Source organism: Pinus tabuliformis, chromosome 8, assembly GCF_031772625.1.
Source record: "Pinus tabuliformis cultivar Carrire ecotype Pingquan chromosome 8, CPIR1, whole genome shotgun sequence".
NCBI lineage: Eukaryota > Viridiplantae > Streptophyta > Pinopsida > Pinales > Pinaceae > Pinus > Pinus tabuliformis.
In genome coordinates, this window is record NC_142294.1 from 1,053,399,513 (window position 1) to 1,053,424,952 (window position 25,440).

General features: G+C 39.0%; 2 protein-coding genes across 2 annotated transcripts; both read left to right on the forward strand.

Annotated features, from left to right (window-relative positions):
* The first annotated feature begins 16,366 nt into the window (after positions 1–16,366).
* LOC149238969 (uncharacterized) lies at positions 16,367–17,182 on the forward strand. Its single transcript, XM_089369713.1, has one exon. The coding sequence runs from the start codon at positions 16,367–16,369 to the stop codon at positions 17,180–17,182; it is 816 nt and encodes a 271-aa protein (XP_089225839.1).
* A 189-nt stretch (positions 17,183–17,371) lies between these two features.
* Positions 17,372–20,565, forward strand: LOC149238970 (uncharacterized). The gene is made up of 4 exons (XM_089369714.1): positions 17,372–17,990; positions 18,357–18,634; positions 18,726–19,427; positions 20,269–20,565. Exons 1-4 carry the CDS (start codon positions 17,372–17,374, stop codon positions 20,563–20,565), a joined length of 1,896 nt encoding a protein of 631 aa, XP_089225840.1.
* Positions 20,566–25,440: the final 4,875 nt, after the last annotated feature.

The following is a 25,440-nucleotide window of genomic DNA, read 5'->3' on the forward strand; positions in this document are numbered from 1 at the left end:
AGAATGAGTGGTACAGGGATATTATTTATCACTTGCTAAATATTACATGTCCTAACCATTTAGTCGCTCATAAAAGAAGGGCTCTTAGATTAAAAGAAACTAAGTATTTCCTCAGGAAGGATGGCCTTGGATGGAGAAATCCTGAGGGTATTATAATTAGACGTGTTGATGAAATCGAGTCCAAGAAGTTGATTTATGGGTTTCACTCAGGATTTTGTGGTGGTCATTATGCTGCTAGAACTATTGCCCACAAAATTCTGAGAGTTGGTTATTATTGGCCTTTAATTTTTTATGATGTGCATATGTTTGTTAGAAGCTGTCAATCCTGTCAATTGTTCACTCAGAAACAGAAGCTTGCTACCTAGCCCTTGCAATATGTGGTTGTGGAGGCAGCTTTTCAGCATTGGGGTTTGGACTTCATTGGGAAGTTTCATGAAACTTTAAGCAATGGCTACTCATGGATTTTAACTACCATTGATTATTTCACTAAAAGGGTAGAAGCCATTCCTACTAATAATTCCAATGAAAAGGTCAATATGGACTTCATTGAAAATCATATCATTACTTGATTTGGTGCCCCAGCTAATATCACCACTGATAATGCCAAGGCTTTCAGTTGTTTAGAGTTTTCATCTTTTTGCTTCAATTATGGAATTGTCTTATCTCATCCATCTAGTTACTATCCTCGAGGTAATGGCCTTGCTAAATCAAGTAACAAAAATCTTATAACCATTATCAAGAATATAGTAGGAGATAATAAGCGATTTTGGGACAGTAAAATCGAGTATGCTTTATGGGCAGATAAGATTACGAAAAAGAAAGCTACTAGTAAAAGTCCTTTTAAATTAGTTTATGGTTTGGATGTAACTTTACCACTGCACCTTAAATTTCTAGCATATCAACTCCTTCAAACATTTTCTACTGATAGAGATGTTGTTCAAAAAAAATGATCAGATTGTGGAGATGGATGAAACTCATGGGAAATCATTTGATAATATGTTCAATCTAACACTAAGAAAAGATTTGATAAATCATCTCGATCTAGATCTTTGTAGGTTTGAGATATGGTACTTCTTTGGGATCGCAAGAATGAAAAACCAAGAAAACATAATAAGTTTGATAGTTTGTGGCTTGGACCGTACATTATCCGAGACATCGCTCGGCCGAATTCATTCCATTTGTGCAGATTGGATGGTGAACTACTTGACTTACTTGCAAATGGCCAAATGCTCAAGTTTTTCTTCAAAGATGAAATTTAATGCCATTGGGCATACTTTGTATTGTATTTTTAACCCTACATATTGTCATTTTAGCATTTCATTTCTGTTTAAGGATTAGACTTACTTTCATGTTAGTAGAATTGTTGATGTTTATAAGAGATTTTATTTCATGTGCTTAATGTTAAATGATGATATTTGGATGGATGCTACTTATGTAATTTTGTGTGTTTCTTGGGTGCGGATTCTGGATTCTCACATTCCTTCGATGAAGAAAATTGTCCCCAAGGAGAGCCAGATGTTGACCACTCTATGTCAACAACTCCATAGCATTACACTCCTTTTTTTGTAAAAGGAATCTATCATGTTCAAGTGTTCGCATCATACATATTTCATCATCAGTCGGAAGTTTGTTAAAGATGTAAACCCATTTTGCATGGTTATAATATAAATCATCTTAGTAATACCATAATGTATGTAAAAACCTAGGTAAGCATAGTATTTTGGTGACAATTTCTATCTTAGGAGGTTTTTCGCCTCACTGATTCATCTGTGTCTCTAGACACAAATGATCGATAGAGTTTTTCCATCCAACCTCACCCCAAAGCTAGGGTGAAGTTTTTTGTCAATATATTAAGTGAGTCCTAGTGTATTTTATCAAGTCCTTGTAAATGTAATTTGGAAATAATCCTAGCTAATTGGATAGATTGTTTTATACAAATTACTCAGTCTACTAGATCATATTTTCAATTGTAGAATTAGGTAAATATTTGAGAGTCTATAATGAATGGGTGTTCCCCCTTTATGTATTAAATTGTAAAATGTTCATTTAAAAAATATTTAGTGCATGCTCCCTCATAATTAGACACCATGGATAAATATCAAAGGGTTGGAAAAATTATTAATCCCCTCATAATTCAATTAATTAAAATTTCTAACAAAATTAAATTAAAATCCTAAGCTAGAAATTTAATTAATTTTGTGTCCTATGTAAAATTAAATTCTTCAAAGGTTAAATTCGTGGGTTCTTGAATAATTAATTTTTGGAGGCCTACGGCCAAGGGAATATTGAAGAAATCAAGAAATTTTGGACCCTTGGGGCTTGGTGGTTAAGTCAAAGGCAATTTTTTGAGGAAATTAAGTCAAAATAATTAAGTTTGAGTTAATTAAAAATCAATTAAATGAAAAATTCGATTTTTCCTCAAAAATAAATAATTTCGATGGTGATGATTAAATGTTAATTAAATCTTTATGAACGGTTGAGATTAATTTGACAAGGATCAAGCCAACTAATCATTGGAGAATTAATCTATAAATTAAGAGTCATTTGTCAATTGAAGGGATCCAATCATTTAATCGTGTACTAGCTTTTGAAGCTCTTGTAAAATTTTCTAGAATAATACAACGCAAAGTCTTTTTGGTCTTACTTGATGGTAATGTTCTTCTTTGGTATCTTATGGTAAGGTGTGTTTAAATTTTTGTTGATCTTATTTATAAGTTGTTGGTTAATAGCTCTTGTAGATCAATTTATTGCACAGGTATCGTGCTTAAATTGTTGAGTCTTAAGATAGCATTAAGATTTTTATTTGATTGGTAGGTATCTCCAATCTTTGAATATTTAATCATTATTTTATACCTATATTAATTTGATGGCTAATATTTTAAGTGTGCAGAATTCATCTTTATTCAAATATTTTGGGCGTCTGAGCAAGTCCTCGGTTGGACCAACCGACTCCTGAAAATTAAGATCTAGGGAGCCTTCTAGGTTAAAGCTCCGAGATTATCTAATGATCTATTTTTCTGCAGGGTGTTTCTCGGCTAGTACCTCATTAAAAATTTTAAATATCTTTTATAACTTGTGCAAAATTGATAGTTTGGCTAGGAAGAACCTTACATCTACAAATTTGGCAGCGGATTTGGACTCATACTCCTCAGATCTTATAGATCTATAACTCATTTGTATAGATCTATAATTATCTTATATAGATCTCAGATTTTATTTTAAATTTGGGTATTGGGGTTTTATTTTTTTTTTTGTATATATTGGGATCTTGGTATTTTTGTTTTCCATTTTACAGGTGCATACCTGAAGGAAAAAAATAATTTGGAGCTAGATCTAGACCCTAGAGGGAAAGATCTAGCCTCAATATCATTTTGTAGGGATTAATCATTCAAATATATTTTCCAGTCCAAGGGTTTCAAATTTAGATCTGAGGATTTCATAAGTAAATTTTAGAGAAAGATCTGGAGTAGAAGTATATCAGTTTAAAATATAAACTTCTTGGAGAATTTTAGAGTCCGTAGGCTACTCTTTTTTTCTCCTATTCACTACCTTAAGGCTCTAGCTTTCTGATCCCTCTTTTACTGCTCCTTTTCATTTCAAAACCCTTCAAATTCCACTGCTAAATCCCTGTTTTTTTCTTCTCTACTCCCCCAAATCCTAGCTCCCTCAAATTGTTTCCCTTCTTTCTTGCGTTTCTACTCCACTACTCATCATCATCCCTTCTTTACTTCCTGTCGTAGCTCCTCCTCCTCGCAACCCTCTCTTTTCCCTTCTTGACCTACACCCAAGCCTTCACGACTTTTCATTCGATTTAAATTTTGTTTTTAAACATGCCTTTGACCTCTTAAAAAATTAAACTTAAAAATAAAAAAGGGTTACATTTCAAATTAAATTTTTATGTGGCCTTTGGCTCATTACAAAAATTTTAATTAAACTTTCTTTTATTTTTTTCACATTTGCCCCTTTAAAAAAAAAGAGAATTCTCTATAAAATTTGTCATTAAAGTGTGACATAAAATTTCAAGTTCTAAATTATTTTAATTTTGGGATAAAGTTTTAGGGGCTTTAAATCTTTGAAATATTTTTTGAGGGGTAAAATTAAAAAAAAAAAAAAATCTTTTAGAGTCAAGGTACATTTAAATTTTTTAATATATCTAAGGTTTGACTATAGGAGGAAATTTTTTGGGTTTGGATTACTTAAGAAAATCATTTAAATTTAGAACTGCTTGAAGAGGTGTTTATTTTATTAACATTTGAATTTCATGTTTTTTAATGGAAATTAATTTTTGAAATTTAAGTGCTTCAATCTTTTGCTTGCTAAGTTTCATGATCATTGGCATTAGATTTTAAATATCTTTAATTTCTATAAGTGTGGATATATTTACTTGAAATTTTTGGGTATTTCTTGCATATTTAATTTTGAGAAACAATTTCAAGTAATTATTGAATACTCTATCGTGGACTTGTGGAAAATTGCATATCTTTCATTTCCTAAATTGAGTATTTTGAGCATCTATATAATTGGCATTATCTTGAGGGTGATATTGAAGAATTGTGAAGAAATTTTTGTTCTCTTTGAGCTATAATTGCATTGGAAAGAATTTAGATAAATTGAAGTGATAAGCTTGTGATTTAATTGGGCATTATATTGTGATATTTTAAGCATATTGCTGAGAAGTTTATCTTTCAGTCATTGTCTAGTGAAGTGAATATTTATTTTGACGATTAAAGGCTTTGGCATATAACTCAGAAATAAATCGTGATATAAGCGCTTTCAATCCTTGATCTAGCTTCATCTCGCTCCATATTCTAATCATCTCATGCACTTCAATATTAAGTTAGTCTTGCATAATTAAAATTCACTTCCAAGCATAATCTTGGTCGATAGAAAGATAAGTACCCATCCATATTTTCTTGAGAAGCCTTGTTTTAATAGTACTTAAAATGGTGACCTTGCAGTCATCAGAGCCATAACTCTATGCAACATCAGAGGCACCGAGTATGTTAGATTTTTAGGAGAGGTATTGTTAATCACACCTTAGTGTGCTTCACCTTATCTTCTCTCTGCCACTTACTATGGAATCAGGCTCAATACATAAATGATCGAAGGGTTAAAACTTAGATAGGAATTTAACTAAAATTAACCAAGATCCCTAAATCCCACATTAGCTTTAGGATCTGCATTTCATATAAGATTGTTTTTCATCCAAGCAACAGTTTCTTATCAATTACTTGGTCCTAAATTTCCTAGCAAGATAGTTGACACCATAAGGCACTGGTATCAATCGTTTGAATCTAATCGAATCGTATAAATCTTGCTAAATCTAAAACAAGTACTTGGTCACTTAACTATGTTACTCGAACTAGTTGGTTCCCAACTAGTTCTCCTTCATTCCATTCCGTAGGGTCTACCCCCCTTAGTCTATTATTGGAAGACAAATTAAATGGAGAGGTTGGGGATCAGGGTGACAACACTCGATCTGAGCCGTTGTCATGGTTCCTAGACATTATGTGTGACAACAGGCCCCATTCACAAACCCCTTTGTGCACAATCAATTAATTAAAGCACAATTTCCATTTATTGCTAAATGTTAAGTGAATTGAACATTTACTTAACCCCAAGAGCGTTGAGAAAATTCAACATATGACCTCTGAATATCAAATTAAGGTGCTTTGATGAGGGTTACTCAAACAATTGAGCTAACCCTTGGGGCTAAATGCATACCATGATAAGGATAGTAAAAAATAATAAATAATTTCATCTCCTTGACTTTTAAGTTATAATTTTATCATTTGATTGTTGAATTATTTGTGTGAGTTCTATTTGGGTGTTGAAAACCTCCCATGCCATCAATGCATGCATCTATTATAACTATTTCAAATTTCAGTGCATACAAGCACAAACTAAAAAAAATCAGCGTTGGCCCCATGCACAAACCCCTCTTTGTGGGTTCAATTAATTAAAGCATAATTTCCAATTATTACTAAAAGTTAAGTGAATTGAACATTTACCTCACCCCTAGAGAATCAAGAGAATTGGACTCGTGGCCTATCAATAGAAACTTAAGGTTCTCTGACGAGGTGTACTTGACCAATTGAGATAACCCTAGGGGCTAAATACATACCATGATAAGGATAGTAAAAAGTAATAAGTGATTTGATCTCCTTGACATTTATGTTATAATTTTTTCATTTGATTGCCAAATTATTTGGATGAGTTGTATTTGAGTCTCAAAACCCTCCCATACCATCAACACATGCATCTACTATAATCATGTCAAATTTTAGTGTGTACAAGCACAAACTGAAAAATTTCAATGTTGGACCCATTCATAACCTCGTTTTTGCAGGGTCAATTAATTAAAGCAGAATTTCCACTGATTACTAAATGTTAAGTGGACTAAACATTTACCTTACCTTGAGAGCATCGAGATAATTAAACCCATGGCCTATAAATATCAAATTAAGGTGCATTGATGAGGGGTGCTCGACTAGTTGAGCTAACGCTCAAGGCCAAATACATACCATGATAAGGACAATAAAAAATAAAAAATAATTTCGTCTCCTTGACATTTATGCTATAATTTTTTCATTTGATTGTTGAATTATTTGCGTGAGTCCTATTTGAGTGTTGAAACATTCTCATAACATTAATGCATGCACCTACAATACCCATGTCAAATTTCAATGCATATAAGCACAAACTAAAAAAAAATCAACATTGGCCCCATTCACAACCCCTTCTATATGGGGTTAATTAATTAAAGCATAATTTATAGTGATTGTGAAATGCTAAGTGAATTGAAAATTTACCTTCCCCCAAGAGCATCAAGAGAATTGAACCCATGACCTCTGAATACAAAATTAAGGTGCTTTGATGAGGGGTACTCGACCAATTGAGATAACTAACCCTCAGGGCTAAATACATACCATGATAAGGATAGTAAAAAGTAATAAATAATTTTATCTCCTTGACATTTTTGTTATAATTTTGTTATTTGATTGTTGAATTCTTGTGCGAGTCATATTTGAGTTTGAAACCCTCCTATACTATCAATGCATGCATCTACTATAACCATGTCAAATTTTAGTGTATACAAGCACAAACTCAAAAAAAATCAATGTTGAATCCATTCATAAACCCCTCTGTGTGGGGGTCAATTAATTAATGCATAGTTTCCATTAATTGTTAATTTTTAAGTGAATTGAATATTCAACTGACCCCGACAACATTAAGAGAATTGAACCTGTGACCTCTCAATAACAAATTAAGGTGCTTTCACTAGGGGTAATCGACCAATTGGGCTAAACCTTGGGGTTAAATACATACCGTGATAAGGATAGTAAAAAATAATAAATAATTTCATCTCCTTGACATTTATGTTATAATTTTGTCATTTGATTGTCAAATTTTTTGTGTGAGTTTTATTTGAGTGTTGAAACCCTCCCATACCATCAATGCATGCATCTACTATAACCATGTAAAATTTTAGTACATATAAGCAAAAACTCAAAAAGTTTCAATGTTGAACCCATTCACAACCCCCTCTATGTGGGGTCTTTTAATTAAATATAATTTCCACTAATTGCTAAATGTTAAGCGAATATATTTACTTGATCCTGAGAGGGCTTGTTATTCTCTTAACCTGCAAGATGATTACCAGAATACCAAAAATGCGAAGAAATATACCCAGAATATAGAATAGTGAGAAAGAAGAGCAAGTATTTTATTATTCATAAAGCAATGTTCACTTGCCTCTTCGAGGGGGCAACCTCCAATAGAGCAGAGCTCGATTACAAAATAAGACGCGATGCTCCTCGCAGGGAGTCTCTATCCTTTATATATGACTCATACATGCAATACCATGGTTCTTATTAATACCATCTATCTAATACCATGGCCCATTTGCAACTAACTGTGTTCCCGTCATTAATTGTGGGTTAACCACTTACAATTATTAATATGGGATTTATTGACTCCTTACTTAACTATAACTATGACTCGATCCTACTACATAAATAAGGGGGTTAGGGTGGGACCCTAACATGCCCTCCCCCTTAAGACTAGCCTTGTCCTTAAGGCTGAAGCTATGGAAACTACTGAAGAATAGTGGCTGGTTCCCAGGTTGCATCTTCCAGAGAGGTGTCTTTCCACTTGACGAGGACTTCCTTGATCATGCGGCCACGTAGGTGCCGTTCTTGTGTGTCTAGGACCTATTCAGGTTGGAGCCAGATTGACCCTTCTTCATCCAATTCAGGTAGACTGGTTTGAATTCTATAATTGTTCTCAATCACTTTCTTGAGGCATGAGACATGGAAAATGGATGGATTTTTGTAGTGGGTGGCAAAGCTAGCTTGTAGGCCACTTCTCCAATGCGCTGATGTACTTGATATGGTCCGTAGAATTTTGAAGATAGTTTATGACAACCCTTGTCTTTGAGTGAAGTTTGATTATATGGTTGCAGCCTCAAAAATACCTGATCCCCTTCTTGAAATTGGTGCTCTGAGCGATGCTGATCTACCTGTTGCTTCATGCAGTTTTGAGCTTGATGAATATTCTCTCTAAGATGGGCGAGCATGGTTGTGCGGTTTTGTAGGAGTTGATCCACTGCTTGTACCTTTGAGCACCCCTTGATATAAGAAGTAGGGGAAGGAGGGAGTTGACCATAAACTTGTTCATAGGGAGTCACTTTGGTGGTGGCATGATAGTTGGTGTTATACCACCATTCAGCTAGAGGCAACCACTGTACCCATAGACGTTGCTTTTCTGAAGTGAAACACCTAAGGTATGTTTCCAGACATTTGTTGACGAATTTAGTTTGACCATCCGTTTGTGGATGATAGGAAGTAATGAGTTTTAGTTGGGTGCCTTGTAGCCTGAAGAGTTCCTGCCAAAAATTACTGGTGAAGATCGGGTCACGATCAGACACAATAGAAGTGGGCATGCCATGCAATTTGAAGATCTGATCCATGAAAGATTGAGCGACCAAAGTCGGTGTAAACGGGTGGGGTAGGGCGCAGAAATGAGCATACTTAGAAATTCGGTCCACAACCACCATGATGACTGACTTGTTTCCTGACTTTGGAAGACCTGTAATGAAATCCATAGAAACCTCCATCCATATAGATGTCGGGATGGGCAACGATTGTAATGTGCCTGGTGCTTTGACTATCTCCCCTTTGTGGTGTTGACAGACATCGCATTCCACTACAAAAGTAAGGATGTTCTTTTTCATGCCTGTCCAAAAAAATGATCTTCTAGTGCGAGCATATGTCTTCTGAAAGCCTGAATGTCCTGCAATTGGGGACGAGTGCAATTCTACCAAAATGCGGCTTTTGAGGGTGGATGTTGGTGATATTATGACTTTGTCCTTGTAGGGAAGAATCTCATTCGGCCACGAGTAGCCCTTGGTGGAATTTGGATCCGCTTGCAATTGAGTAATGAGTTGGGAGAGCCAGGGATGTGAAAACCATTCCCTGTGAGCCTCTTCAATCCATTCTGGAATGGGAAGGGAAATTGCGAGCATGGTACTTTCCTCCTCAAATTGGCAAGATAATGCATCTGCTACGCTATTTTCGCGCCCTTTCTTGTAAATGATCTCATAATCATATCCCATAATTTTGGCGAGCCATTTATTTTGTTATGGGGAGGATAGGCGTTGATCCAAAAAATATTTAAGACTGTGATGGTCTGTGCAAATTTGGAAACGTTGCCCCAGTAAGTAAGGTTGCCAGGTATCTACTGCATGTAAGATGGCCATCATTTCCTTCTCATAGGTAGATTGTCCCAGATTCTTCCCACTTAGTTGTTGGCTTGTGAAGGCCAAAGGTCAACCTTCCTGCATTAAGACCGCCCCAATACCCATACCCGAAGAATCACATTCAATGACAAAAGATTTGGTGAAATCAGGTAGTGCTAAGACTGGAGTTGAACACATGGCATTTTTGAGAGCTGTAAATGCCTGTTGTGCATCATCATTCAAGAAGAATGAATTTTTCTTGAGGAGTTGAGTGAGGGGCTTTGCAATGCGACCATAATTGTGGACAAATTTGCGATAATAGCCCGTGAGACCCAAAAATCCTCTCAGGCTCTTCAAGGTCTTAGGTTGAGGCCAATCCTACATTGCCTGGATCTTTTTGGGGTCCACCTTGACACCTTCATGCCCCACAATGTGGCCCAAATACTCAACTTCTTCCATGCCAAAAGAACATTTGGACATCTTAACAAATAGTTTATGCTTGTGGAGCAGTTGCAAGAGCAAATCTACATGTTGAAGATGTGCGGCCCAAGTGCAACTATAGATGAGGATGTCATCGAAGAAGACAAGGACAAATTTCCTGAGATATGGTTTGAGAAGGTGGTTCATAAGACTCTGAAAAGTAGATGGGGAATTATAAAGACCAAATGGCATGACCAGGAACTCATAATGGCCTTCATGAGTTCTGAAAGCAGTCTTTGGAATGTCAACTTCCTTCATGTGACTTTGGTGGTAGCCTGAGAGAAGCTCCTACTTAGTGAGAATTGAGCCCCATTGAGTTCATCCAGCAAATCATCAACAACTGGGGTGGGAAATTTATCTTTGACTATCAACTTATTGAGGGCCCTGAAGTCTAGACACATCCGTCATTCCCCATCTTTCTTGAGCACCATGACCACTGGTGATGAATAAGGACTAATACTGGGACGAATGACACCAGCTTCCAAAAGTTCCTTGATTATTTTTTCTATTTCATTCTTTTGGGTGAACGAATATCTGTATGGGCACACATTTGGTGGTTGGGCCCCTGGAACCAAGGTGATGTTATGATCATGTTCCCCTCGCAAGGGTGGAAACTCATGAGGCTTGTCAAAGATTGGCAGATGGTTATTTAAAATCTATTGCATCTCAGGATGAATCTACAGAGAATTGGGTTCGACGGCCTGGATGGAATTAAATTGAGCTATAACTCCATGATGGCCCTTTTTTAGCAATTTTTCCATCCTATGTGAGCTGATGATAGAGGGAGCTCCCGCCTGGAGTCCACAGAGGGTATGTGTGGAGTTGTTGTGCTTAAAGCTCATATAACTCCTAGAAATCCATTGTGATTGGCCAAAGAGTGCAAATCCATTCAGCACTGAGGACAATGTCACACCCTCCCATGTGTATGGCAAACATGTGGGTTTTCAACTGATAATCCCCCATTTGAAGTTTGACATTTTCACAGTGCCTTCACATTTCATTTTTCCCCCATCCGCAATTTGGACTTGGAAGTTAGAAACGGCTCGTACAAAACAATGCACTACTTCCGTGACTTTTTGATGAATGAAATTATGTGTACTTCCACTATCAATCATGACTACTACTGGGCGATCTTTAATAAAACCTCTGATTTTGAGAGTTTGAGGTGAAGAAATCCCTGCCAAAGCATGTAGCGAAATAACTGGTTCATCCGAGACATTGTCCTTCTAGTTGTCCTCTTCTAACTCCTCTGATTCCTTAAGTCGTGGGGCTTCCTCCAATGAGCTGTAATCAGTGGCATCAATTTGAAAGAATTTGGGCTCCTTGCATTTATGTCCTGGGGAGTATTTTTCATCACAGTAGTAACATAATCCCTGCTTTCTTCTTTCGGCCATTTCTGCAGGTGACACCTTTTGAACCTTAAGTGTTTGAGTCGTGTTGTGAGCCTGTGGGGGGCGACCCTTGGCAATGAAATTTGGGTGAATGGACTGGTCTGCTAACGCACGTTCCACGTTACGAGCTACCTTGCAAGCCTCCGACCATGTGGGAGGGTGGTGTAGTCGGAAATGGGCTTGTATGGCCTCTTTAAGACCGCTGATAAAACATTCCATGTAGAACGCATCTGGGAGATCCCTAGTGTGGAAAGCTAAGGCTTCAAAGGCTGTAACATATTCATCCACTGTTCCAGTCTGTTGGAGCTTAGTGAGACGACCCAAAAAAGAAGATTCCTGGTCAAAGCGCTCTGTAAGAGCTTTTTTGAAGGTGGCCCAAGTCATAAAACTTCCATTGCAACTTGATGCCATTCCCACCATTGCCATCTTTCGTTGTGCAAGTACATGCTCCCCACCATAAGCTGAGTCTCATTATATAAGATTTTATTCATATTGAAATAGTGCTCCATTTGTGCTACCCATGCGGCCGGGTGAGAACCATCAAATTTATGCATATCTATCTTGGGAGGTTGTGGACGGAATTGTTGGCGGGTGCCCCATAGGTGAAGAGAGTGGCTAGATTCACCCTCACTGTTTCCATTGCCAATATATGCCTCCTCGCGGGCTTCCTCCTTGCCCTTAGAGAGTGCGTCAGATAGTTTGTCAAGCTGAGCTTGGATGGCTTGCAAGGATTATTCAAGTTTGTTGATCTTCTCATTGGCCATAGCTTGAGCTCTAGTTTCTACCATGCACCGATCCGATGTGCTTGAAATTTGGGACCGCCCGAATTTTTTTCACTAACAATTGAATGGTACCACCTTGCTCAGCTCGTCATCCTGATTCTTATGCTATAGATCACCAATAAGTGCCCCGGGGGGTCTCAGACTTGTTTTTTTTTTGAAAACTCCTAATGGAGTTTTACTCCTTGCTTATGAATACTGCAATCACTGAATCCTCAAAATGTCAATGCTACCAAAAGTCCTGTGAAAATCACGCCCTGGTATAGGAACCCCACACAACTACTCAGATCTGGTGGATCTGAGAGATCTGAATGGCTGATCGGATAACTCTAATCGGTAGACAGATTGCTCCTGTGGATCTAATGGATCTAATAGATCGGAAAGGCTGGTCTGCTAACTCGGAACTGCGAGACTGATGTCTGCTGCTGCTGAAAACCCCCTTGCGAGATTTGACTATGTGTGATCCCAAGATAGAAAAGGGAACTATGGTCTCGAGGAGTGTCAGGTGCTACAGATCGCAATATACATAAGGGTCTGACAGTAGTACTCGGCCCAATGTTTCAGGGCTCTAACTAAGGAGGATCAACCGTACCCTTAGTCGTACAACCCGACTACCCTATTGTACAAGCGAGTAATCTCTCTGAGTGTTGTTCTCGATGTACTGTAGCAGCAAGATGGCCGATGGTTTATCTATGGTGAGGTTTCAAAGGAGCTAGGGGGCTTCCAATATACCTAGAGGGTACTTGGAAGAAAGTCCGTGCACGGTTCTGTCTAATGCACTACTACTCGAAGGGGTACCCACAGGGGTTACAAGGGAGTCCAAAAAACATGACCACCTCTTGTATTTATTGCATGCATGCCTCCCCAAATCCACAGGTTTATGCGCTCAATGACAAATCCCGTGGTTTAAAGATGCCGGAACACGTCTCTAGCCAAAAAAAATTTGCTAAGAAATGGAGATCCCACATGCCCTGGAAAGTGCTTTGATACCACTTGTTATGCTCTTAACCTGCAAGACAATTACCAGAATACCAAATATACGAAGAAATATACCCAAAACATAGAATAGTGAGAAACAAGAGCAAGTATTTTATTATTCAGAAAGCAATGTTCACTTGCCTCTTCGAGGGGGAAACCTCCAATAGAGCAGAGCTTGATTACAAAATAAGACACGATGCTCCTCGCAGGGAGTCTCTATCCTTTATATATGACTCATACATGAAATACCATGGATCAATACCATGGTTCTTATTAATAACATCTATCTAATACCATGGCCCATTTGCAACTAACTGTGGTCCCGTCATTAATTGCGGGTTAACCACTTACAATTATTAATATGGGCTTTATTGACTCCTTACTTAACTATAACTATGACTCGATCCTACTACATAAATAAGGGGGTTAGGGTGGGACCCTAATAGGCCTCCTTAATGCCATTACAAATCTTGACAATTTTTTCTTTGTCACTCCTTCCACCTAAGATTCGCCATAATGTTTATGTTACATTCTTCCTTATGTGCATTGTATTAAACAAATGAGCAATTTCTAGGTGCTCATACTAGGGGAGCCTACTGAATTCTACATGATAACTTTTCATTCCTTATGGAAGTGCCCCATTATTACTGCCTTCATTATCACCACCTTCAAGATGAAGCATAATTAAAGATATTACTATAATGCTTGTCAATCAATACAGTGAACAAAATGCTATACAAATATTAAATATTCAAAACATTTCATGTATTATACATAGACGATTTTTTGATCCATACCTTGATGATTAATTATATTATATTGCAATTGCCATAGATGAGATGTCATTCTCCATTGTTTTAATCCAGTCTCTTCTTTCCCATTGATTATTTTTTTTTCTTCAGTACTTTGATAATTATGGATCTTAAGGGGTAAGTTCATATACTCATAAAACACCTCCTTTTCTAAACTTCTAGAATGAAGATATATCGTCTTAGGACCAAAAACTAGACATGCAAATTTACCTTTTATTTAAAGGCTTGCAAGAGATGGATTAAATTATATACCAATTATTTGAAGTATGTTATTTAAAAATGATGCATGACATGAAATCCATAAAATAAAACACTATTAAAGTGTATTGTAACATAATAACATACCAGCTTGCAAGGAGTTTTCAATTATGTAATATGTTTTAGAGACTGAAACGACGCTCCGGTGGAATGGAGATTTAGGGTTGCCGGAGAACCTGCAACAATAGACTTGTATAGACCTCTACACCTCTATCATTTACCGTCAGTAATACGATAAACCATAAACAACAAGGAGAGTCACGTGCATCATGAATCCCCCCCAGGGGGAGGACGCTGCACCTCCCCCCATTGAAAATGAAATTCCTCAAATGCATGAGGAAGGTACCAGACACACTGAACAAAATGGATCTGGAGTGGAAACGGATCCACAAAAGGCCAAAACGGATGACAAAGAGCATCCCCAAGTCACATCGACCACCTGTAAGCCGGTTGCTGCGGAACGCCTGAAGATAGAGCTTCCAAGCCACTAGATCAATGCTCAGATCCAATACATGAAATATCATGCCCTGATAGGCAAATTCATAGGACTATGGCCAACAAAAAAGCATTGCATGGTTGGATAATAGCTAAGTGGAAGCCGAAAGGACACATAACCCTGCAGCTAGGGCCTAAAGGTTTCTTCACAGCCATCTTTAACTGCCTAGAGGACCGAAATAGAGCATGAGATGGAGGGCCCTATTTCTTCAATGCATCTGGCCTATATCTGAGGGATTAGGTTGAGCGATTCAATCCAGAAAAAGAAGACCTCAGTTGGCCACCTATCTAGATCTGTCTCTATTCACTCCCTTTGGAATATTGGGACAAAGAGTCTTTACAAGACATTGGAAATGGTCTCAGTGAATTCATCAAAATCGCAGAGGAGACAAAACTTCGAAGATACACTTCATATGCCTGAATCTGCATTTATATGCATCTTAGCAAGGCACTTCTAGATGTGGTAAGTCTCTATCATGACGATGTTGAATGGGTTCAGCTAATAGACTATGAACATGTCCCGTTTAGATGCAGGAGATGCCATGCCCTTGGCCATCTGTTTCGTGACTGTCCTTTAAATCAGAAACCCTCGACCCCCTCTGCCTCTGATAAGCCTGATTCAGATGGATTCACTAAAGTCACCAATCGTAGGAAAAACCACAAGAAACCTGCTATAAACCCTAAGTTGCCTCATGCCAGTTCATCCAAGCCTTCTACGAGCAATAGTTTTGAAATGTTGGCCTGCCAAGATGGTTATAACTCTGAAAACCCTGCCCCCTCAGAGGAGGAACCCAAGATGAACAAGAAATCTACCCATTTCGATTCCAAGAAAGCCCAAAAAGATACCCTACCCACAGACCCTTCCTCCTTGGCTCTGCGTAAAGTCCCAGCGGGGATCTCTCAGGGCATGGAGGTAGATAACATGCAGCTTTCCTCTACAATGGCAACAGAAACAACAGAAGTTATAAGTGATACCCAACACATGGACAAGGAACCAGAAAGCATAGATATTGGGGATCTAGATATTCTTGCCCTAGAGCAGGCATGCAAAACAAAAAATTATGACAAAATTCCAAAGAGACAGCTGGAGAATCTGGAGGTGATCCTCTCAAGGGCACAACAGCAAAAATCCCTAGGCATACAGACTGGAGGTCTCTGGGATGGGAAAAATATTACCAAAGACAACAAAAAGAGAGGAAGGAAAACAGATCTCCAATGAACCATCTGCATCAGGGAAATGCTAGTGGAGTCAGGAAGATACTCCAAGCTTACAAAGTATTACAACTCTCTCCCCAACATACCATCATGAAGCTAATCTCATGGAATATCAGAGGGCTCAATAGCCCTAGGAAATGTAGACTGATTAAAAATATGATATAGCAAGAGAAGCCTCAAATCCTCTTTTTGCAAGAAACCAAATGCAACTCCACCTCTATGGATCGAACTGCTGCGAAAGTCTGGCTAGGTAGTCTTGCAGTTGTGGTGGATGCCTCTGGTGCTTCAGGTGGCCTGGCAATCATTTGGGATGCACGCGCCATCACGCTCAATAACATTCATGCAAACAAGCATTTCATTCAAGCTACCTTCCACATCACAGGAACCAGTATACACGGTCATTTAACCAATGTCTACTTTCCTCAGGAGGCTTTGTACAAGGTAGATATTCTGAATACCCTTTCTTTAATCAATGCTGAAAGAACTCATCCACTTTGGATCGCTGGGGGTGACTTCAATATGATAACCAAGCTGGAAGAAAAGCGGGGAGGAAGGAACAAACTGGACAAGGAAAGTAATAATCTAAAAGATTTCATTCAAAACAATTGGCTTATTGACATGCCATTCAACAATGGACTTTACACTTGGAATAACAAAAGAGCTAGCTCACATCAGATTGCTTCTCGTCTGGACATATTTTTACTCTCAGACAATGCAATCCATCTAGGAGGAGACCTCTCAGCTTCAATATTGCCACTCTCAGGATCTGATCACTGGCCAATTTCTCTACAATGGTCACGACCAGGCAATGCCACCCATCGGCCATTTCGCTTTGAGGCTTTTTGGATGACACATCTGGATTTCATCAACCTAATTAATTCAGAATGGAATAATTTCTCTCCTCCCAATGGTTCAAAAATGTTTCAATTTCAGCAGAAGCTTAAAAACCTCAAGAGTAAAATCAAACAATGGAACCATTCTTCATTTGGTAATATATTCCAGGCTCAAATTGCTCTCGATCAAGACATGAAATGACTGCAGCAAAGAATCATCACAAAAGGCCGATCAGAGGAATCTTCAGAACAGGAAAAGTCTCTAGAATCTTAGATATCAGAGAGGGAAAAACAGGAAGAAACGCTCTGGAGGCAAAAATCGAGAATTAGATGGCTAAAGGATGGAGAAAAAAACACAAAATTTTTCCACCGAACTACTGTTCAACGAAGAATGAATAACAACATTACTCATATCCAAAATGAGCAGGGGGTAAAGATGGAAAAACATGAAGATATTGAACATGAACTTCTCAACTACTTCAAGCAGGCACATCAAGAACCACAGGTTGACAGATCGCAGGCCATAGAAAAAATAACTAAGAATATTCCCAAAGTTATCACTAAGGAGCACAATCAACTCCTTCTCAGGCCGATCGACTTACAGGAGGTGGAAAATGCAGTACGTCAATTGAAGGAAGGGAAGGCACCTGGCCCTGACGGATTTACCTCAAATTTTTTCCACAACTTCTGGGAGCTGATAAAAATGGAAGTCTGGCAGGTCGTTGAAGAATCGAGAACTCTGAGGTGGATGCTTCCAGCCATGAATGCCACATTCATCGCCCTCATTCCCAAGGAAGCTCAACCCAGTACTCCTGACAAATACCGGCCTATTGCCCTGTGTAACGTCATTTACAAGATCGTCTCCAAAATCATTGCCTCAAGACTTAAATCGTTGCTACCCCTTCTCATTTCGCCTGAGAAATCTGGATATGTGGAAGGCAAGCAGATTACAGATGGCATCATCCTTACTCATGAAATCATCCACTCCTTGAAGCACTCCAAAAAGTTAGGTATGCTCCTTAAAATAGATCTCTCAAAAGCCTTTGATAGCTTAAGCTGGATGTATATACAAAAGACACTAATTGCCTTTGGTTTCTCCATCCCTTGGGTAAGATGGGTAATGAGTCTCATATCTTCCTCCTTCTTCTCTATTTTGATCAACGGCATTCCCTCTTCTCCTTTCCATCCCTCCAGAGGAATCAGACAGGGAGACCCTCTCTCCCCTTTCCTCTTCGTTATCATGGCAGAAGGTCTTGGCTGAAGCATTAAATACGCTCTGCAATCCCAGCATCTAAGAGGCCTTTCCTTTCCTAATACCCCTACTTTCACCCACCAACAATTCGTGGACGACAACATGCTGTTTGGTCATCCTTCAGTCCAGGAAGCACGTCAATACAAATCTCTATTGACGGACTTCTCGGATGCTTCTGGAGCAAGAATAAATAAAGCCAAATCCCAAATTTTCTTTTTTCATACCCCTGCAGTTACCCAAGCGTCCATTGCCCGCATTCTTGGATTCACAATTGCTGCTCTCCCTTCCAATTATCTTGGCACCCCCATGACTGACTCTGCTCTGAAACACTCATCTTGGAGGGTGCTCTTAGAAAAACTGGAGGCGCGCCTCTCCTCCTGGACTCATAGGGCCCTCAATATGGCCAGTCATCTAGTTCTAATTAAGGCGGTTCTCCAATCCATGTCGTTGTATCTCTTCTCAATCTTGGCTACACCGAAATGGGTTCTCAAAGAAATCAAACATCTCCAACGATCCTCTATGGGGAAATTCGGGACAAAAGCGTAAATGGGCTCTGGTTAAATGGGATACAGTTTTTCTACCGAAGATTGCAGGAGGAACTGGACTTCGGGATCCTCATCACAGCAATGTGGTCATGGGTGCTCACATTTGGTGGAAGTGGCTTACCAAGCCGTTCACCCCATGGGCCACCCTATGGACAGCAAAATATGCCAGTAATCGACCTACAGAAGAACTAATCCGAATTTCAGAAGTCAGTCCAGGTTCCTTAATCTGGAATGCGGCCAAGCAACACAAGATCTTAATCCAGCAACACAGTTTCTGGGAAGTTAAGGATGGCAACACAGCAAGATTCTGGGAAGATTCCTGGCAGCAGCAACCCAAATTAAAGGACATAATCTTACCTCATCAAATCCCGGAGCAGGTACTGCAGACATCTGACAAAGTCAAGCTTTTCTGGCACTCTTCCACAACACAGGGCTACAGGCAATGGCTTCGCACGGACCACATCTTAAGACATGGAACGGCTTCAGCTCAACAGACTCTTGGTACAGAACTTGCGAAAAGAAGAATACAATATTCAGATAAAAAGGATGTTCTTAGATGGGGATATGAAGAAAAAGGAACTTTCACTACTCGGGAGGCTTACAACATCATCATAAAGGAACAAACCATCAAAGATCCTCTCTGGAACAAAGTATGGGACCCCAGTCTCTGGCCGAAAGTTTCCACCTTTCTATGGCTTTTATGTCAAAACAAAATCCTTACGTGGGACAATCTCTGGAAGAGAAGCTTCCACGGCCCCTCAATCTGTCCCAACTATAAGCAAGAAGAGGAATCCACTAAGCATCTTATGCATTCTTGTCCTCTAGCTCTCAAGCTCTGGGAAAAAGCCAGTTTTAGATGTCAAAAGGATGGACGGATCCAAGGAGATATCATATCCATTGTTCACAACTGGGCTCGGAACCCATTTAAAAGCAAGATTTTAAACTCCTTATGGAAGCTTATTCCGGGCTTTCTCATGTGGACAATATGGAAGGAGAGAAACCAGCGAATCTTCAAGAACCAATCCTCGCCCTTGGAAACTCTTTGGAATACTGTTTGTCAAAATATCAGGGAAACTCTACTTCTTCAAACATGGCATGAGGAGGACTTTCCCTCCCTCCCTTAGGAACAAAACATATGGGCAAACTGGAACCTTCAGTGGAATCAAGAGATGACAATCAAAGGAAAAACTCCAGCAAAGAGCAAGACACCAGATAAGTGGCTTCCTCCTCCCCGTCACATGATCCAGCTAAACTTTGATGGAGCCTCGAAAGGGAATCCAGGAAAAACAGGATTCAGAGGGATATTCAGGGATCATAAGGGAGCTCCCCTTCTATCCTATTTAGGCTCAAGTGGATGGGATACTAATAACTCAGCAGAATTAGAAGGATTATGGCAGGGACTCCTTCTAGCTCAAAATCATGGTTTTTTCCCTGCTTGTTATAGAAGGTGATTCGCAGATCCTTATAAATATGGTCAATAAAATTTTGCAGGGAACACCATCAAGCAAAGTAAGCAACAGTTGGAGATTGGCGAGTCGACTAGAACTTATTGAAATCTGGCTCTCTTCCAACAAAGCAGTCAATCTCAAGCACATACGGTGGGATGGAAATAAAGTGGCTGATCTACTGGCTAATATAGGAGTGGAAAGTGGGAGGGATCTCCATACAGGTTCACTTTCTATGCTAGCCACTGAACACCAATTATTGGAATATAAGGAACTGGTGAAGAATGAAATGGCACAGGAAGAAGAAGCACACCCGGATGCGGGTGACAACCGAAGCAATTAATCAAGACTCGACGGAATGGCGCCGTTCGAACCAGACAGATGGTGGCCAGCGCACCATCCCAAGTCCACCTGAAACGAGAGAAGGCTAGCGTGCATAATGCATTAAATGGCCGCTCATGCCGAGATTCGGACACTGTTCGACATAACATGGAGTCCTTCAACCCCTCAGCTTGCCCTCCTTCCCTCACCATTTGCCCGCCCCTTGCTGGAAATCCCTGTAGCAAAACTGTAACAGGAAGACGTTGTTGGCTTCTATGCTGTATTGACCTTGGTAATGGGCATCATTATTCCCATTCCAAGCTCTGCCCTCTGAATCCCACCCAGTCGCCTGCTATTCATACTCTACTATCCTTCCAGGCTTTCTCTCCTGCTGAATTCCAGACCCACCACACTAATATGGTCTGTCACCGAATGAGGAGCCACAAAGGTGGTACCCGTGATGGCAGCGCTCGCCCACAGGCAGCGCAGAGCTCGGAACCTACCCCTCCACATCCTCCCCATGAAAATTCTCTCCCTCCCAGCTCGTCGCTCAGACATTATCCTCAAACTAGCAATGGTCGGGGTCGTATGCAGGCTTCTTCTGATGAGCACAGAGATTTCAGGCTTCATACAACCAATTTTCCTCTGCACCCCAGTTCGGTCCCTCACTCGACTCAATTTAGGTTCTAGAGCAACCTGAACAGGCCTATCATTGTTGGGTCGTTAATATACCATTATTATTGTCACTTTTGAACACTTATTCCACCCATTTCTACCATTCTTCATCACATCATTTATCATAATTTATCATATAATTCTATTTTACAATGATTTATGCTCTTATGTAAAAATATTATTTATTCTCCTTTATTTCTAATAAATTGATGATTATGCATGATTTTATCAATGAAAGTTTAATAAATTGGTTATAACATTATTCACCATTTTTAGGCTCCAAGATAATTTCCAGATTGAAGATTTGATCATTAATAGTGCCAACTCAGAAATGCGCTGGAATAAGAAGTGACAGTTTTGCGGTTGATATTTTGAGCAAATGAAGATGAATCTGGAAAATCTAGAACATGGGTTTTGTCCAGAACGGACAAAATTAACTTTAATGAAGAACGGTTTGCCCAAATTCAGCTTGTATTGAGAGAAATGCAGGGTTCTTTGAGCACAATTTGCTCAGATTCGATGTGTGGCCATTTTCCAAATCTCAGCTGCAAAGCCAAATTCGCCTTGCTCTTGTTGAAAGATGGATGGAAATATATCTTCTTGTTGATTAATTGGTTGGAAACAATCTAATTTTGTAATAGAAATCATGTTGTAATTATCTCTGTTGTAACTTCTCTTTGATCTCTCTCGATTTAAATGAAACAGAGATCACAGAGGGGGATGGATTGGAATGATGGAATTGAGGATGAATTAGAGGTTCAGAATTGAGGATGGCAGAGAGAATGGATAATGGCTGAGAGATGGAGATATTTCTTGTTGTAATCCACTGTAACTCTGCTTTGATATTTTAATATAAATCTGGTTTCCATTCCATCTTTGATCCTGAAGTAACCCAACAGCATCCGCTGGCGACTAAGGGCCCAGCCTCTGGTGGATTGTGATGCTGCTGTATATTATCTCTTTGGTTTATGCGTGGTTTTCATTATCAACTTTATTTGGTAATCTGGTATGTTCTATTATTTTACATAACAGTTCTGTTATATCTGATTTATGTTCAATTGAGTAATATCATTCCCTATGACAGGAATGTCGTATTGATTCATCCTGACTTGGTAACACATTGCTGTTCTTTTAATCATTGATATAACATTGCTGGTCCTTACAGAATGTATTGTTGTTCAATTACATTGTATCCGTGTTGTAACACTCTTTAATTGGTATTACTGAATTCATCTTAGAGACTATATTTCCTTGCGATTGCTAAATCTATGAACGTTACTGTTCCATTCCAAAATACAGTCGTATTCTTTATAACTAAGACTGATAATCGAATTACCAAGATCAGATTACTATTAAGGTGTGCCATGTGTTAAGTTATTTTGTATTTATATTTGACTTTCCAGCATTGTTTCATATTCCATTATTAATCAATGCTGTTCTATTTCTGTGTGCTGTCCGATTTATTCTTAAAGTAAAGATTGCTATTAATTTGGCTTTGTTGTTGTTCATTTCCATTAACTAGAGTTTGTTGTTTAGATTCCTTTAATTATAGTTTGCTACCCATTCACTTTGTTGTTCATTTCTGTTGATTAATTGCAATAGTTTGCTTTTAAAGAGTTTTCCTAGTTTACTTTCAATGGAAGCTTTAGTTCAATTTCTATTTCCTTTTAATTGCTTTAAAGCAGGACTGTCAATTGTAGAGAACATTGGTTATTGCTTCCTCATTCCCAGATTGATTGTCTTGTTCTAGTTTGATTTCAATTGCATCAATCTCTATAGGAATGAGTTATTGCTACTGTATCCTCAATTGATGTTTACTGAGTGAATAGTTGGATTCTAGAGCATTTGAGTTTATGTTATTGTTAGATTTCTTTTTTAAGCATTCATTTACTTTTGGATTTTAAGAACTATAATACTGCAAAACATTACTCTTGAGTAAATAGTCGCCTCAGATTGAGTACACTCTTGAAATAAAAAGTCATCCCTGGGTTGATAATTAATGTGAAGGTAATTAGGAGTTAAAAAGACACCTTTTTATCGCTCGACAATCATCACGGCCAATTCACCATTGTCTTCTCGGAAGAGAACAAGCAGCACAACGTTCCTGTGAGAAATTCTGAAACACAGTTTTAGGAGGAACGTGGACAAGGAATTGGACGCGCCTCTAGGCTACTCTTGATGGAAGAAGGCATGGGAATTCGGTGTGGTGGTTTTCATGCAGGAGGAGGACACACTGGAGACATTCGGCCACCAGGTGGCAGCTTAGTTGGTGCTTTTGTTCTGGTGGCTATGACCGATAGCTCGAACGACACTCTTCCAACGAGGGAGCCACCAAGTGCCGTGGAGGAAGGCGGCGTGGTAGAGGTGGATGAAGTTTGGTACAAGTATGCTTGCCTCGTTGTCGAGGAGACCCTTGACCAGCATGAGCCCAAGTGAAGCCATGTGGCATCTGCTTCTGTTGAGATTGCAACAAGATGATGGAGCTTAGTGAAAAGAGTCGCCTTCACTAAGTGGGCCCGCAGGCTATTTTTGGCGCAAGTCTATTTTTAGACTATGTCTATTTTTAGACATATGGATCATGTCTATGTTTATGGATGATTGATCAAGTTGGGAAAAATAGATGGACTTCTATTTTTGATGAAAGTGTGAGTGATCAAGTCTATTTTTAGACTGGCTGTCAAAAATAGAAAAGTCAAATATTATTATCTCACAATAATATTTGGACTATAAACTTAATCTTATTCTCTTCGAGCACTTCAGTTTGAGCTACGGAAGTGGCACATGCAGTTGTCAGATGGAAATTCGTTTTTCTTATGAGTCAGTTGAGTTGTTGCATGCATGACTTCAGTTAGAACTCAAGTGAGTTGAGTTTAGTGGACTGGAGGTACAGTTGATGGAGTTGTGTTCAGTTTAACTTAGTTAAACTGGTTGTAGTTAGTCTAACTGCAGATAGACTAATGATGAGTTGTTAAACTAATTATTAACTCATAATACAACTAAAGAATACATCAGTTAACTCAGTTGCATGTCAGTGCATGTTCAGTTCAACAGGGACAGGTGGTAGAGAATCAGATTGCTATCAGTTGTGACTATAGTTGTGCACCAGATCTTGCACAATCAAAGGATTGAGTATGCCAATGAGTTTGCTCACGTATTTGGCCCGCATTTTAGCCTTTGCTCACGTCAACAAAGTGTGAGTGACTATTTTGCAGGTGAAAATCGAGTTTGGGAAGCAATTCTCATCAGTTCTTGAGCAGGTATTGAGCAGTGGAGGCAGGCAAGCAGCGGGGGAGATTTGGAGATCAGATCTGAGCTGTATTGTGTGTAACAGAGGTGGAGATACTTGTGAGAAGTATTATGCTGTGTAATGTTACATGACTCAATCATTAATATACAGATAGTGTGGGGTTTTTAGCGAGATGCTTTCCCCGTGATACATACTGTGTTAATGTGTGAATGCTCTTGATGTTTTATTGTTATTGATGCTGCTATATTCTTGATCAACGTAGAGGAGCTTATGTATTGTGTATGTTTCCCACATTAGTACATGATCAGGATAATCTCCATTGAATATGTGTTAAATTATTCAAAATTTCTACATGGTATCAGAGCTAGATAATTGTAGAAACAGTTTCTACATGGTATCGGAGCAACTTGATTTGTAGAAGAGATTTTTACAGGATATCAAGCGAGGGTTGATCGAAAGCAGTTGAGTTGGTTGCTGGTGGAATTCGAATTTGCAGCAGTGTTGTTGAAAATGTCTTTCAACAGATTGCAAATGTTATTCCAAAGCAAGAGCGACCTGGCGCTCAAGGATAAACTCAGAAACAATAAAGGTGAGAATGGATCTTCATCTAAGGTATCTGATGAAGAGAATTGTGCTTTGGCTGCCAAAGCAAAGAAAGGGAAGAGCAAGAAAGCTTCTCAGTCTGGTGCGAAAGGCAAGAAGCAGGATATGTCCAAAGTGAAGTGTTTTCACTGTCACCAGCATGGACACTATGCCACAAATTGTCCGCAGAAGAAGAAGAACAAGCAAGTTGCTGGATCTGCAGGGGGAGAGGCTTTAGCTTCTCAGTTTGAGCTTGATTTTTCATTGATCGCATGCTTGGTTTCAAGTGTGATGGGATCAGTGTGGTTTCTGGACAGTGGTGCGTCTTTTCACATGACGGGAGATAGAGATTTGTTCTCTGATCTGGAGGACAAAGATCTTGGAGTGCACATC